At 32.8% G+C, this 17,241-nt stretch overlaps 2 protein-coding genes across 2 annotated transcripts; one reads left to right on the forward strand and one right to left on the reverse strand.

Annotated features, from left to right (window-relative positions):
* Window positions 1-326: 326 nt before the first annotated feature.
* On the reverse strand, window positions 327-12,440 carry LOC123696447 (protein phosphatase PTC7 homolog). Its single transcript, XM_045642606.1, has 5 exons — window positions 12,008-12,440; window positions 10,835-11,014; window positions 9,869-10,067; window positions 1,241-1,500; window positions 327-700 (listed from the first exon to the last, which is right to left on the reverse strand). Exons 1-5 carry the CDS (start codon window positions 12,234-12,236, stop codon window positions 651-653), a joined length of 918 nt encoding a protein of 305 aa, XP_045498562.1. The 5' UTR covers window positions 12,237-12,440; the 3' UTR covers window positions 327-650.
* A 479-nt stretch (window positions 12,441-12,919) lies between these two features.
* On the forward strand, window positions 12,920-16,175 carry LOC123696446 (AP-2 complex subunit alpha). The gene has a single exon (XM_045642603.1). The coding sequence runs from the start codon at window positions 13,113-13,115 to the stop codon at window positions 15,900-15,902; it is 2,790 nt and encodes a 929-aa protein (XP_045498559.1). The 5' UTR covers window positions 12,920-13,112; the 3' UTR covers window positions 15,903-16,175.
* The last annotated feature ends 1,066 nt before the right edge of the window (window positions 16,176-17,241 follow it).

Raw genomic sequence — 17,241 nt, forward strand, 5'->3', positions numbered from 1 at the left:
ATGATAATAAAAAATATTTAAATAGTAGCGCGAACATAAGACAATATGAACATTCTATATATTTACAACAACACATCAGTTATGCTAGAATCAGTCTTCAATCAAACATTGATACACACATTGTTAACAAGTATTGACATTTTTTATATCAAGATAAGTAATTAAATTATAAATTGCATCAATTGCTTTCCTAACAAAAGACACACACCCATAAAAATACATAATAGTTTATGTCATATAATAGTATACATATTAGGATCAGTTTTATTCTTGTTAAAGATAATTGCATAATGCGCGGAATTTCACAAAAACAAAGAAATTAATAATTAACAAAGGCATAAACGCGTGTATTCCAATTCAAACCACAAACTATAAATCGCAATTACAAATCCCAATCAACACACAAATGATATCATGAATAACACCAAGTGACTAGTGTTTTATGTTCTAATGTTGATATTACAATAAGAATATTAGACCTCGAAATTGCATTATTTTGCAAGAAATTAGTACAAGATGACCAAAATAAAGATAAAAATAGAATAACCAAATATTAGTTTTTTTTTGGTGTCGTTTATATAAACTAATTTTGTAAGTGGTCCTTGTTTAGACCAAGTAAAATCTAAACTAAATCAATCACATTGACATTTTCATAGTGCTACTATTGCGAGGAGCACTGTTATGTCATCCGGCTTTCCACCTGAAATTGAAAAATTATAATTATAATCCCATTAGAATTATACACACAGAGGTTTAGGTTATAGCATAATTTTATATTACAGTTATTCATAAAATAAAAATAGTTCCGTAAAATACACTAGCAAGATTGCGCGCCATCCTCGTGTTAGAGTAACCATAGAGTTAGCCCAATGACCTATTATACTAGTAGACGCGGCATACGCCAACATCATTGTACTAAAAAACAGCGTAATTAATACATACCTACTTACTAACGCATTATCACCAATACAGTTGTTCTCTCTTTCACTCTCACGCGCGAGACATAATACATGTCTCACTCATGTACTTCGTAATAACAACTGCCGATTAAAATATAAAAAGAACGTCCAGCCACGACGCTGAATGGTGCGTGACTAAGTGAAACTCGGGCACTTAGCTGAGTTTTTTCTTGCCAAAATAGAGAGCGGGTAACGTATCTAGCTTTTTTTATACATCATAGAGTTAGTCACCGTTTGCAACTTCTGCGCGTCGATATCCCCACCATACCCCTGCGACTCACCTATAGCATCGATCCCGTTCTGGCGGGCGCTCTTAGCGAACGGCGACATGTAGCAACCGTCAAACGATAGATTGCGCGCCATCCACGCGATGGAATTAGCCACGGCTTGCAACTTCTGCGCGTCGTTATCAGCCCCGTGCGCTCGCCGCATCTCCGCGACGAGCACCGTCTCGGGCACGTTGTCGAACACGCCGTCAGTGGCCACGAGGATCACGTCCCCGCACTCAACTTTGAATTCCGCCGTCTCCGCCGATTCGGGCCTGGAATTTTTTTTTATTTTTATTTTAATTGTAGTAAACATCAACATGAGTTCATTCAATTCCAGTTAAAATAAAGTGCAGGATGAGAAGTATACGAAAAGAAATTATAGCGCCACATGTGTTAACTAATAAGACAAACAGTACGAATTGATGATGGTAATTTTGGAATCTTTTTTCTATTTCTAGACTCTTGAATATCTTTATTTTATACACTAAACTAAATCAAAATCAATTTAATTGTTCTGGTGTGAAATAGTTATATCATAAAGACTTTTTACCTATTACATATAAAGGTTTCTGCTACTTCAGTACATTTCAATTGAATAATTTTCTAAAAAAGCTGTTAATCTATACTAATATTATAAATCTGAAGAGTTTGTTTATTTGTTTATTTGTTAAACGCGCTAATCGCAAGAACTACTGGTCCGATTAGAAAAATTCTTTCGGTTTTGGATAGCCCATTTATCGAGGAAGGCTATTTTATATATATCATCACGCTAAGACCAACAGGAGCTATACGCGTGGCGCAGCTAATAACCTACTTTATTTTATCTTGGATACTCGTTATTAATTCATTACGCTGGCAAATTGCAATTTACATAAACTGAACATGTCTATAAATAACGTAATTTGAGCCCGAGGTTATACGAAACAATTAAATTTCACATTCGTCGTAAGTGATAAAACGACATATTGTATTCTCTCGCTTAGTGATGTTTCCAATTTATTACAAATTCGAAATAGATAGATAGTGCTAAAAAATATTTAAGTATATTTAATAGTAATTTCCTCTTGTTCGTCACTCTCTTAGCTTTATCCAGAAACTAAAATCATATCATACACTAGCTGTGCTCCGCGGTTTTGCCCGCATTGCTCGGCTCCTGTTGGTCTTAGCGTGATGATATATAGCCTTCCTCGATAAATTGACTATCTAACACTTAATGCATTTTTCGAATCGGACCAGTAGTTTTTGAGATTAGCGCGATCAAACAAACTCTTCAGCTTTATAATATTAAGTATAAGTATAGATTCGATCTGTTGCGACGCGAAATAAATATTAAACAAAACAACAACATATACATTTTCAAATATTTTATCATAGTTAGTTACAAGGATAGCAAAGATTACACCATCGACGATTCCCAATTACACCATCTGTCGAAAATTACTGAAATGAAATATGTTTAACGCCCTACGTAATATTCTTGCAGCTCTGTTAAAATCGCATGAACTGTTCTTTGGCGGAGAACAAACTTTTCCATTGGGATAAGTTAGTCAAATAAAATCCAAGTGAAATAAATCTGACAAAATATGTGGATCGAAAGACAAAACTTGAAAAATTTAATTGGCGACATTTAACTTAATTTAATTTCACCTTTAAAAAAAAACAGAGTCTTTAATCAATATTGATGTATTGTTTTTTGATAGGTATACTTTTAAAATCTTGGAACTTTCAGACGAAACATGGGACACTATTTTATTATAATTGAACTGTAAAAATACGATATGAGATTAACTTGATAAACATGTATTTTTCACGTCAGTGACTTTAGACTTATTAGGTGCAATGATGAAATATTCGTTCAAAGCATAATACAATTGTTTTTTCCTCTTTAATATTTTTAATATATTTACAAATATGAATATAATATGATGTTAAGGCTTCTAGCACTAAAGTTTTTTATTGACTCTTCATGGAACAGTGTCAATCAAATTTTTAAGGATCACTAAGATTGTATGTTAGAATTTGGACATAAAACAAGATAATTTTCGTCACGGACAGAAAACTTGCAGCAACTGAATTAAGAAATGAAATGAACGGGTGGGAAGTTAGAAGTTAACCTACTATACTGCCCTGCTAAGCGCAAAAGCGGTAACTCAAAGAAAGCGAGTTTTGAGATAATTGAAGTTATGTAAAAATAGTTATATATATACTTTATGTATAGTTTTTTTTATTTGTTAAATATTATTTATATGGGGCATTTCACGCGAAGCGGACACAGATTTCAGGGTCAGGTTTCAGATTTCGGTTATATTTTAGTATGTTACACCTGTATATACCCTCGGTATGTATACGAAATATTTTTGAATTTAGAAGCTTAGTTTTCGAAATACAGGTATTTGAAGATGTCAGTAAGCGCGAATCATGCGCGACTTCGAATGTAATTATCAGTTCAAGAAAAGGAATTTTAATATAAATTGATGACTGAATAATAATCCCCATTAAATAACCTTTTTTACCTCATATTTTGAATTTCGAATTTATTTTAAAATTCCTTAGAAAAATAAAAAAATATTTTTCTTTGTAATTTTTTACAAACTTAGCATATTTTTAAATTTTTTTAAGATCATTAAATAAATGGCTTATATTATGCTTAAACTTCATGCCAAGTTCTAGAGTGGTCATCGTAGAAGTTTAGGAACTACATGTATTATAATAACCAAGCGCAGCGAAATCCCTCTACTAGCGAGTAGTCCGTTAGCGCGGCGTACTGCAAATATTTATCTGAATAGTAGGAAAATAACACTTTCTCAAGCTTTTTGACCATTGAAAATAGTGAAATACAAACAATTAAAAAAACAATTTATTTTTTATTACAAATATTTACAAGTTTGTGTGCTATAGAGTAACTTGTTCTTTTTATTAATATACCGTCAGTAGTCGGAATAAAAGCATGATATTTTTTTGTACCAGGTATGGTTATTGCGGATTCAAAGCGACTCTTTAGATGTACTCTATTTTTTTCGATTTCGTCTTTATTAGAATAATAGACTGCAGTATGTGGCAATGACACATTAGCCCATTCATATAAACGCTTGGGCGTAGTTATAGCCTTGTTGGGTGCTGCCTGTAAGCTAGCCCGTGTCGCTAAGCGCTTTATGTTACCACCAAGACCATCACACGGCCCTTTCCCACGGGCAGTAGCGTGGAAATGATGTTCTGCTCTTGTGCTAAAATCTTGATAGAAATGAAAAAGATTTATGAAGTTAAATTTGTTTTTAAAATGTTGAGGTGCCCCGTCAGTTACAAAAACATATTTTTTTCTTATTATGTTGTTATTTTGAAGATGACGGTGTAATATGGTTTGAAATGTAAAATAACTGGCAGCGTCATGTCGTAAGTCATCAGAAATCATAACAATACTTCCGTGTTTTAATTCTTGTCCATCTCGATAGTAAAAAACACATGTTAGAAGAGTGGCCTGGTCGTTATTCCAATGGAAAGCCTGAGCAGCATCTTGTATAACAAAACTGTAGTTCTCTGCAAAACTGCACTCTTTTACCGTTATCTAACTTGACGGACACAAAGTCTTTTTTACCGGGCATTATCCGCGAATTATCTTCCCGTAGATAAAATTTTTTCACAACGTTTTCCGTTTCAAAGGATAGCTTTCGACCTTCACGTGGATTAGGTGAAGATAAAACACCGTTTTCCTTAACCAGTTCCTTTGCCTTTCTGGCTTGCCGTCTAGATGTTAAAAATTCTTCAGCTAGTCTTTTTTCAGTCCACGATTTAGGCGCTAAAGTAAGAATCATTATTTTGACGGACACAGATGTAGATGGGTCATTATATTTTTCTTTCAACTGTTGAAGAATTTCATGCTCATATGTATCATCTGTCTGAGTAGATGCATCCCTAATCTTACTTTCTTCGGGAATAAAATATGATTGTTGTGAAAAGTCTATTGATGATTGACTACTCGGAACGATATCTTCACTGAATTTTGGCGGCAATTCACTATTAAGACGTTTTCTGCATCGTTGACAAACATATAAATTGCCCGAAAATGATAACTTCACTGCTAATATCTTCGACAATTTTCTTAAGTTTTTGAATTTATTATGAGACGGCAAACGAAACGGATTAAAACACCGGTTACCATAAGGAACCATGATAACGAATAATTAATTCACCAAAACGCAATAGAAACTCCGTAAGCACCTAGTTACTAAGACAATTGTCAAAATATGATTGTTTTAATGGCGCGAAAATGTAACTTGGCGCGAAAACTATAGCCACAAGGTCAAGATTTTTGTAAAAGTTCTCGATTAATTTCAGAGATGGCGATAGTGGACTTGAATTTTCAAATAATGACGAATAAGGGGCATGGTAGTATACCAGCTTGATCTAGATACTGTTTTCAATATTAAATAAATAAATAAAAATAAAAAAAACGCAACAAAATAACATGAGTGAAACGGTATATTGCTGATTTTATTGATTGTTTTTAATTTGATCCCTCGTAGTCGCGTCGCGTCGCGTCAACTAATTCGCTAGTAGAGGGATTTCGCTGCGCTTGGTTATTATAATACATGTAGCTCCTAAACTTCTACGATGACCACTCTAGAACTTGGCATGAAGTTTAAGCATAATATAAGCCATTTATTTAATGATCTTAAAAAAATTTAAAAATATGCTAAGTTTGTAAAAAATTACAAAGAAAAATATTTTTTTTATTTTTCTAAGGAATTTTAAAATAAATTCGAAATTCAAAATATGAGGTAAAAAAGGTTATTTAATGGGGATTATTATTCAGTCATCAATTTATATTAAAATTCCTTTTCTTGAACTGATAATTACATTCGAAGTCGCGCATGATTCGCGCTTACTGACATCTTCAAATACCTGTATTTCGAAAACTAAGCTTCTAAATTCAAAAATATTTCGTATACATACCGAGGGTATATACAGGTGTAACATACTAAAATATAACCGAAATCTGAAACCTGACCCTGAAATCTGTGTCCGCTTCGCGTGAAATGCCCCATATATTATATAGGGTGTATTTGTTATCACATTAGTTAAATTATCAAAAATGTATAATAATGTACTTTATTCATGAGATACGGTTACACCGCTTAGTAAACTATAGAATTAAAATTGAGATACCGCTTTTTCGTTAGCTCTTCTCAAACATGTGTGTATACAAAAAGGAATGTATTTTCTATCGAATAAAATATGTATTATTTGAAAAAAAAAAAACAATTAAAGTATATATATAATATTTTTTTATTATTTATATACTTTAATTTAAAGTTTTTTTATTATTAAAATTTGAAATTACATAAAAAAATATTTAAAAACAAACGGTTTTTGGAAGGAATTTTAGTAGTCAAAAGTAGGGAGTTCTCTCCAAAAGGACATTCTATTTTGTGGTATTATATTTTGAAAAGATTTCAAAATATTTTCTTTTTTGTTTCTTGAAATTCCTTGCGGAGCAGTTTTCTTTTTTGGTGGAGGCAAGACATGACTTTTTAAATTTTTTTTTCCTATAATGCTAGCAGTAATTGCATTTTGATCGAATCCTGTTTTGTAGGTGATATCAAAACTGCCTCTTTTAACTTCAACTTCAACCATTTCGCTGACATATGGACGCGGTTTAATTCGAGACAGTGCATATTGTGTGGTATAATCATCCCAGTCATAAAAGTCTTGCATGTTCATCTCTTTAATTTTTACATTTTTTCCTGCAGTGCTAACTGCCTGAGAAAAATCTGCAAAATCATAAATTTTGTTTTTCATGCGTTTTATGGACAGCTCTACCCTATGATGGAAACTATCAGCTGACATAAAGGTGTGGCCGGATTCAAAATATTTGATGACAATCTTGTCGGCGTTGATATCCTTAGAATTTATAATATAAATTAAGAAAGAAAAAAACGTCCAGTTTTTGTTCTGGGAGGAACAATTATCAACCCATAGTATGATATTTTTTTTATCCCGATGAAAAATAAAAAATTGATAGTATGCACTTATAATTTCGGCTTTGACGTCCAAACAACCCTTCATACCATAGTACAGGAAAAACACTCAAATCTTTTCGGCCTTGACCAGTTGGCACGAAACTTTCGATGTAAACCACTATCCTATGAGTAAAAATAGCAGTTTTGAACATGTCTATCCTGGGCAGCATGATAACTTTTTGTAAATCAGCAGAATATACAACAGTATCAGTTATATTATCAGTTATTACTCATCCTATTTACCGCTTATCGGCTAAGCAAAAGTTGTGTATTTATTTAAGAATTTTAGCGATATTTAAATTTGCGGCTGGTTGCCTACGTAATATTAATATACCTCTAACACCCTTAGTGATATATGGTAAAACTGAGATAGAAAAATCTTTCTTAAGGTTTTTTCATACGTTTTGAACAAGATAGTGCTAAATGGCTTAGTCCAGTAGATGCGTATTTTTTAAAGCTATCCGATGGCATAAAAATCAATTTTACGATTTTTTTTGAGATACCGCTTTTGCGCTTAGCAGGGCAGTATAATAGAATTTAGAAGCCTTTAAGACCCTGGTGACAACCGCAAATAGTCCGTAAATTAGATTTTACTATAAAGATGATATTATTCTGTCAAGTCTATTTAGTATTTTCTATGTTTGAAACCATAATAACACGCGGGAAGCCATAGATATTGCGTTTCGCGGTATCAACATTAGCCAACCTTGATTTTGATTAGCCTAATGTTACTTTCATGTAATTTGTAGTATATAGTTTAAAAATACACAATATTCCCATTTTACAAATTACACTATGCACGTGAGTGTAAACTGGCAGATATCCAATGAGCTAAAAATTCTAATATTAGACTGTTCAGAAACAACAACAGTGGTTTTGGAATGAGCACATGACCACTGGTCCCGAGAGGCTGGACTCGCGACAAGTCTTATGACTTGTGGAAATACAACAAAAATATACATTTTACGATTCAAACGTAATAAACGACACCTAAAATAAAGTTCCCACTTTCGTTTGTTTATGCAAATTATTCACGAGTTTCCAAATCTTTCAAAATAAATATGTATCTTTCATTTAACATGTAATTGTATGGCTTCCACTAGGCTTTCGCTGTTACTTTCTACAATTATTTTAAAAGATACATTGTGTCTAGTAGGTACTTTAATTTACATTAATTATAAAATTTTAAAAATAACAATTTAATATTATTGAAAAATATAATATCTACATTGTTGAATTGCAATTTGTGGTTTTATTTAATTTCGACGGCGCAGTTCATGTTGCAAACTGTATTACATTCTTCAAAAAGCCTTGACTAATGTTTACATATATTATTATCTCTATTAATATATAACCTTTTGCTTTTCTAATATGTCTAGTTTAGATAACGAATTGTCAATAATATACGGATACAAACAAAAGCAGCGTCTTAGATTTTATAGTATAGGCACAGAATACATAATAGTAGCTAAACGCTACAGAACGGACACTCTCCGCCTCCCGCCAAAATTAAACACTTACCCACACTTACCTCACCCCGCACGATCAGACATAAGGGTTCATACGCACTATGCGGGTAGCCGCGTTGCGGGTAGCCGTCCGGCTGACCGCAAGCACAATTATGTACGTAATATTCATTTCTATGCGCACTGCGATGCGGCTACCCGCAGACCGCTCCGGTTGCTCGGAGAGCTGCGGCCCGAGTGACGGCCAGCCGGACGGTTGCTATACGCACTGTGCGGTTCAGTCTGCGGCTGCCCGCCATTGAGTGAGTGTGTGCACGTGGTTGCAAAATGCTTGCTCTCATCTCGTGTTTACAAATAAGGATGCACCCAGTACTTCTTTCTTTGCTTTTCTTCTATACGTAACGTGTGTAAATGTAGTAAATAGCTGCAACTTCTTCCATTTCCATCTTTGAAATGGATCGACATGACCGCAAATCGCAACGGTTCTTCAACCGCACTATGCGGGTAGCCGCATTGCGGGTAGCCGTCCGGCTGGCCGCATTCGCAACCGCATCCTGCGGTCAGCCGGACGGCTACCCGCAATGCGGCTACCCGCATAGTGCGTATGAACCCTAAAATGGTCCATATTTTTCTACAGGGACGATACGCAACGAAGATTGACAACATTAATCAAATTGACTTAAAGTAATTTTATTATTTTGGATTTGTGATTATCGTTTTTCGTAGAAAATGGTTAGATATTGTGCTGTTTACGGATGTATTTCATCAGAAAAACGCGAATTTTTTTTTTACGCTAGTCAAAAATGTGCCAACCATAAAGCGTTAACACACACATTTGCAGTCTCTACAGTGTGACTGTCAAAACGATAATTTTGTATGGAGTGTCCGGGGTGTGGTATAGGTATGGCATTATTCATACTTTATACCTATTTTTTTATTAGGTAGTGTCATAAAATCGTGTAACTATGACGAAACAAAATTGGAAATTAACATTTGTATCCCAATAATAACTTGTACTTGTAAAATACTTGTATATGTATTAAATTCTACTATTATAATAATTGAAAATTGATTTATTGCTCTCAATTAGTTAAGAAATGGGGTGTGATTACAAGTAAACACAGTAGTCATTACAGCAACAATAAAAATATAGTCACCTATCACTAAGTACATTTCTGTCGTGTCCAGGCGGCGGCAGACTGAGTTGGTACGGCGTGTTAAAGTAATGTTGTTGTTCGTGCGACCTGTGCACGATCCGGGATCCTCGAACCACCATGTACCCACTATCGCCGATGTTAGCTGCCCGCATTATACTCTCGTTGCGGTCCAGTATCATCACACAGGCTGTGCTACTACCTGATAAACGAGAATAAATTCAGTGAAATTCTTACTAATATTACATTTACTATGTGTTTGTTTGTCTTTATGTTACGACGCATTTATAGTATGATTTGCGTGTCTAGATATTGTTAGGCTAGACAGTAGCATAATTATTTTGTAGGCTACTATTTATGGTGTGAAACATGGAATTCTCATGGAATAAGAATCAAGAGTCCATTGACCATATGGCCATAGCCACGGTCAGAGAGCTTGTAATTATCATACTTTGAGGGTGTTAATGTTGCAATTGAAAATGCAGTTAATGTTATATTATGATCAATTTGTTAATTTAAAATAGCTATTTTAATTTTTATATGTAAAGTTCACATACCTATTTGCGAAAATAATATATATATGTTTAATTTTAATAACGAAAATAGGACGCTCTTTTAAACAATATGAAATGTTATTAATAGAAAATAATATTAAAAACAAACATCATGAACCTATTCTCAGAACTACTCAGACTTGCCAAATGATGGCTATTCATTTTCCTTTGTATATTTCAAAGAACAAACCACAAGTTCTTAATAATAATTTAAATTCATATTTAATTAAACTTCATTAAGACAACAAAGTCGAATCTTTTGTAAAGTCCATTAGTACAAATTAATTTAAATGAAGCTAAGTTGTTCAGATTTAATAGGTAAAGCTATTATGAATACTAAATAAATTTTATTACTATTTTCATACAGGTCAACCAACTATGCTTTGGTTTAAAAATGAAATTTTTACAAAATTACCTAAAATAGGTTTTTTATGCTCCAGTAATTCATAATACGACTTTGCTAGAAGATCACTAGGTTCAGACAGTTTGAAATGGCCCATTCGCACGAGCCTCTCGCATGTCTTCATGAGATATGATGAAAACTCCCCTGGATCAATGCCATAAGCCCTCCATCCACCGACTCCATCAGCAACACCTTAATAAATGATGATAAGTTAATGTTTTAAATACAACACATTTTTATTAGACACAGGACTCCATTTTTTTAAGATCTATTAAAACAATATCAAAACAGTTACAGATTTTTATGAATGTGTTCTATATCAATTGACATGATATTTAACTAAGTAAGTAAGAACTTTCATACATTTTATTTTCACATTTTTATACAATTCACCTTTATTGTGATAAGCCTATTTATTAATTTATTTCATTGTTCAATAAAATTGTATGAAGAGGAAAACTATCTAATACTAATGGGTTTTATTAATTGAATATATAAAGCTTTACTGCAACACATGTATATATATATTACAACTTTTTGAACAGTATGAGAGAAAAAAATAGGTATCAAAGGCTTTAATATTTCCATGTTTCCCTAGGTTACTGCAAACCAATTGTTTCATCAAAACCAACACTTGGTTAGATTAATTCAACTGGATGATAATGTAGCAACTTACTCCTTTTTAGTGGATATTTGTTCTGTAATGTCAGCCAAAAAATTTGACTTGAAATAGGTATAATATATAAATAAACAACTGGGATAATTTTCATTCAGTTTATATTTTTGACATTCAAGACTTGGTGTTATAAAACTGATGTAATTCATTATTCAATGTGTGATAATGTATGATAAATAAAAACTTATCTTAATATTTTGATATTAAATATAAGCAATATCTATAGTGAGCAATAGTGAGAAAATATCTTTCAAATATTTAAATAAATTTCCAATAGTTATGATCTAGACATATGTCGATATTATACACACATATTAATATATTGTAAATTGTAAATACTGATAAGAATGGATAAATAACAGAACGATTTTTATACACTCATTATGTTATTATATAAATGTGTTTTGAAACCAAGTAATAAAGCTCAAACTTTGTATAAGTATGAGGCAGAACAATTTAATAAAAAAATGTAATAAGGAGAACAAACGTATAGGTAGTTAGTAACAAACCAATAACATCCGCATTGTTGAAGTTTGTAGAGAACCAAGCATCGTCGCCAAATTGCCCCTTATGTGACCTTCCGTTAGCAATGTCTTTTGGAAATCCACAAACCACTGACACTAAGTACGGATGTTTTTTATTAGAGACGTTTAATTCAGTAGCACTTGATAAATTCGAAAGTCCATTTCTTATAGCACGTGATAACACTCTGCCTGTCCAAAATATAGAATGCATCATTCATTCGTAATTTTAATCTTTAATATCAAAGGTAATTCATAAATAAATAATACGTATTAGTGAACCCATATTTATTCGTTCAAACAATCACATATCTCCGTTCGTTGTGATAATTAATTAAAGTGTAACTACACAATAAAAATTTAAGCGCAAATGACAAACAGACAAACTCGAACCAATGTCCAATGGTCTTTTGACTTTGAGTTTTGGTTTCTACCAATCTACGAATGACGATAGCTGAAAACTATAGACAATTTCGTACAGACAAGTCGCTACTGACTAGTAATAGTTATATACTCTACACACTCTACATGTCTCGATTTCAAAATTTTATTTAAAATCATAATAAATGAGGTTTAAATATTTGTGACGAATAAAGAAAATGGTTTAAAAACCACTTACAGAGAGAGAATCTACTAGTATTTTGTTGTAATTGTTGAGTTGGTTGTGGTATTTCGATATATCATGTTTCATTACTTGATGACAATTGTCCAATTAACTTTAATCAATGATATTTTAATCATCAATAAATTTATCTGATAACTTTTGATAGGTACTGTACAGTTGTGTATTCTGGATTTTGATGGAAAAACCAATAATGAAGTCCTAGCCTAACATTATTGATCCATAAACAAAAGTTCAACGAAACTGACATTTCAATTTTCATAGATAATGTGGGAAGGCGTTGTAGAAGAAAGCTCAGAGACAGTCTGAGTATTTTAACTAGATTTCCGATAGTACATTTTGCTGTAACTAAGTCAAAAGTCTAATTTCTTTTCACTTTGTGTTTTTCCTACAACAAGTAGAGTGCTATATATTTTATGTAAAAGGGTCACAAAAGGCATAAAACTGGTGTTCGATAAGTCACTTGGCAATATGCCTGCCGTCAGGGGAGATGGTATGCGAGGACTCGCAGTCTTTATATCAGACATAAGAAACTGTAAAAGCAAAGAAGCAGAAATAAAAAGAATAAATAAGGAGCTAGCTAATATAAGAAGCAAATTCAAAGGAGATAAAACCCTAGATGGATACCAGAAAAAGAAGTACGTATGCAAACTTCTGTTTATATTCTTACTTGGTCATGATATTGACTTCGGTCATATGGAAGCAGTAAATTTGCTGTCCTCAAATAAATATTCTGAAAAGCAAATAGGATACCTATTCATTTCTGTCTTGGTCAACACCAATAGTGATCTCATCAAACTTATTATTCAAAGCATAAAGAACGATTTACAGTCTCGAAATCCTATCCATGTTAATCTTGCACTCCAGTGCATTGCAAATATTGGTAGCAAAGAGATGGCTGAGGCTTTTGCTACTGAGATACCTAAATTGCTTGTCTCCGGTGATACTATGGATGTAGTTAAACAGTCGGCTGCTCTTTGCCTTCTTAGACTGTTTCGTAAATCACCAGAAATTATACCAGGTGGTGAGTGGACATCCAGAATCATACATTTATTAAATGATCCACACATGGGCGTTGTAACTGCTGCTACTTCTTTAATAGATGCCCTAGTGAAGAAAAATCCTGATGAGTACAAAGGTTGTGTCACATTAGCTGTGGCAAGACTGAGCAGAATTGTAACTGCTAGTTACACAGATCTCCAAGATTATACATACTATTTTGTTCCCGCGCCTTGGCTATCGGTGAAACTTCTGCGTCTTCTACAAAATTATACACCTCCATCTGAAGAACCTGGTGTCAGGGGGAGATTATCTGAATGTTTGGAGACCATTTTTAACAAAGCTCAAGAACCTCCCAAGTCTAAGAAAGTTCAACATTCCAATGCTAAAAATGCTGTTCTCTTTGAAGCTATAAGTCTAATAATACATAATGACAGTGAGCCTAATTTATTAGTTCGAGCTTGTAATCAGCTTGGCCAATTTTTAAGTAACCGAGAAACAAATCTGCGTTACTTAGCTCTTGAATCCATGTGCCATCTGGCTACGTCAGAGTTCTCTCATGAAGCCGTCAAGAAACATCAAGAAGTTGTTATTCTTTCAATGAAAATGGAGAAAGATGTATCTGTACGACAACAAGCTGTTGACTTACTGTATGCAATGTGTGATAAAACCAATGCTGAAGAAATAGTGCAAGAAATGTTAGCTTATCTAGAAACAGCTGATTATTCAATAAGAGAAGAAATGGTCTTGAAAGTTGCTATCTTAGCTGAAAAATATGCAACAGACTTCACTTGGTATGTTGATGTGATACTTAATCTTATTAGAATAGCAGGGGATTATGTTTCAGAGGAAGTATGGTACAGAGTTATTCAGATCGTAATAAACAGGGAGGAGGTTCAAGCATATGCAGCAAAAACAGTTTTTGAAGCTTTACAAGCCCCTACCTGTCATGAGAATATGGTTAAAGTGGGAGGGTATATTTTGGGTGAATTTGGAAATTTAATTGCTGGTGATACTAGATCATCACCTCAGGTTCAATTTGAACTCCTTCATTCTAAGTATCATTTATGTTCAGCCGCAACAAGAGCATTACTTCTATCAACTTATATAAAACTTGTTAACCTTTTCCCAGAGATAAAATCTCGAGTTCAGGAAGTATTTAGAGCAGATTCTAATCTACGCTCAGCAGATGTGGAGCTGCAACAGAGAGCATCTGAATACTTGCAGCTGAGTATTGTTGCTAGTTCTGATGTATTAGCAACAGTACTGGAGGAAATGCCAGCATTCCCAGAAAGAGAATCTTCAATTTTGGCTGTTTTGAAAAAGAAAAAACCAGGACGTATTCCAGATGATGTCAGAGAATCGAAGAGCCCTCAACCAAATGCTACTCCGGCACCTGTTATTAACAATTCTGCTAATTCAGTAAACTCCAGTGCAGATCTTTTAGGCTTGGCCACCCCTCCTGGAACTACAACAACCACTACAGGAAATGGTTTACTGGATGTTCTTGGAGATTTATACACAGCTCCTAAAATGAGCCCTACAACAGTCCAACAAAATAACATCAAGAAGTTTTTGTTTAAAAATAATGGAGTTCTATTTGAAAATGACCTCATACAAATTGGGGTCAAGAGTGAATTTAGACAGAATCTTGGAAGAATTGGCTTGTTTTATGGAAATAAGACACAATTTGCTATTCAGAATGTGCACCCAGAATTAATTTGGACAGATTTGCATAAACTTAATGTGCAAATGAAACCCATGGAACCAATTTTGGAAGCAGGTGCTCAAATCCAGCAAATGCTGACTGCTGAATGCATTGAAGATTTTGCAGATGCACCAAGCATGTCTGTGTCTTTTGTTTACAATAATGTTCCTCAAAAAATAACCATGAAACTCCCTCTTACATTGAACAAATTTTTTGAGCCAACTGAAATGAATGGTGAATCATTTTTTGCAAGGTGGAAAAATTTGGGTGGGGAACAACAGAGAGCACAAAAAATTTTTAAGGCACAAGGTTCTATTGATATAGCTGCAACCCGTACAAAATTATCTGGTTTTGGTATGCAGCTTTTAGATGGTATTGATCCTAATCCTGATAACTTTGTTTGTGCTGGAATTGTCCATACCAGGCTTCAACAAGTAGGCTGTCTTATGAGATTAGAACCGAATAAACAAGCTCAAATGTTTAGACTTACTGTAAGATCAAGTAAAGAAACAGTTTCTCAAGAAATTTGTAATCTATTGGCAGATCAGTTCTAAAAAAAACAGGCAGATATAATTATAAATCTATTCTATGTAATCAAATCCAAATGCCATTAGAGATTACATTATAAATATCTGTCTCAATACTGAAAGTATTTTATAAAAATAACATAGAATGGTTCAATAATTGGCCATTATTTTCATAGATAATGCATGCTCGGTTAAATTGCAGTAAATATTAAGTTTAAACAAATTTATGTAAATTTTAGTTATCATTTTTTTAAAGATTCAACATAAAGTACATAAAAAGACAAAATAATATATTGAAGTTTATTTTTATGTAGATATTTTGTAAATTTATGTAAGTCATTAAAATGATCTTAATATTATTTAATACCTAACTTATAAATTTGTTATTTATATCAATTTTGGTTACTGATTAACAAATGTGGATGTATTAATGTTTACTAATAACATTTTAAGTAAAAATTTAAGCTACATGCCACATAGATAAGCTTTTTTTGAAAATGAAAAGTATTCTTATGAGTGTATTATGTTTATAAAAATTGAATGTTAATCATATCTATAAGTGTAACTTTTGGTGTATATTTCATGTTAAATTATATATTCAAACAACCGGAACTTTGCTGTTTATTCTGTAGCTATAATTTTAAGCAATGTAATAGATTTATTGTTATGTAGGTGCGAACAACCAAAGTTAATGGCAATGAGATGACACTATACTCCTTTGACCATTTTTGTAATAGTAAAATGTATCTTGTACAATTTATATAAAAATTAAAAATGTTATTTAATTGTGGTTTATCATGTCAAAAACTAGCATATTATAGTAAACATTGTACTTTGTAATGACAAACTATTTAAGAAAATAAGCTCTTATTAGGATTTTGAAGTGTTACGATTTATTGCTTTCATATCATGTATCATGGCAATAACATTATGGTTATATTATTGATTAAAGTACTTTAATGTAAGAGCACAGGTAGTAAATTCTTGTATTGGAAAAATGTATAGTGTATCCGCCTAATAAACTATATACTTACAAATCAATAACGCAGCACATATTGTCTTTGTCCAAATTATGTTCATGTATAAAGAATATCCGTATGAAATTTGATTACTATTGATACTCACCAGCTTCCATTGTTCCATGTTCAAGCAAAAACTACCGATTATGTATATTCTTATTTGCTGTATGATGTTATTTCATTTGAAAAATAACTAACTTTTATACCATATAAGAGGTATCAAAATCGCTCAAAACAAATTCACTTACAATGCTTGTACATATTAAGAAAATAATGCTGGTTCATGATTCCTTAACTATTATTATTGTTTACTTTTAAATCTGACGTTATTGAATTCAATGGCTTCT

The sequence above is a fragment of the Colias croceus genome, chromosome 12 (assembly GCF_905220415.1).
Source record: "Colias croceus chromosome 12, ilColCroc2.1".
NCBI lineage: Eukaryota > Metazoa > Arthropoda > Insecta > Lepidoptera > Pieridae > Colias > Colias croceus.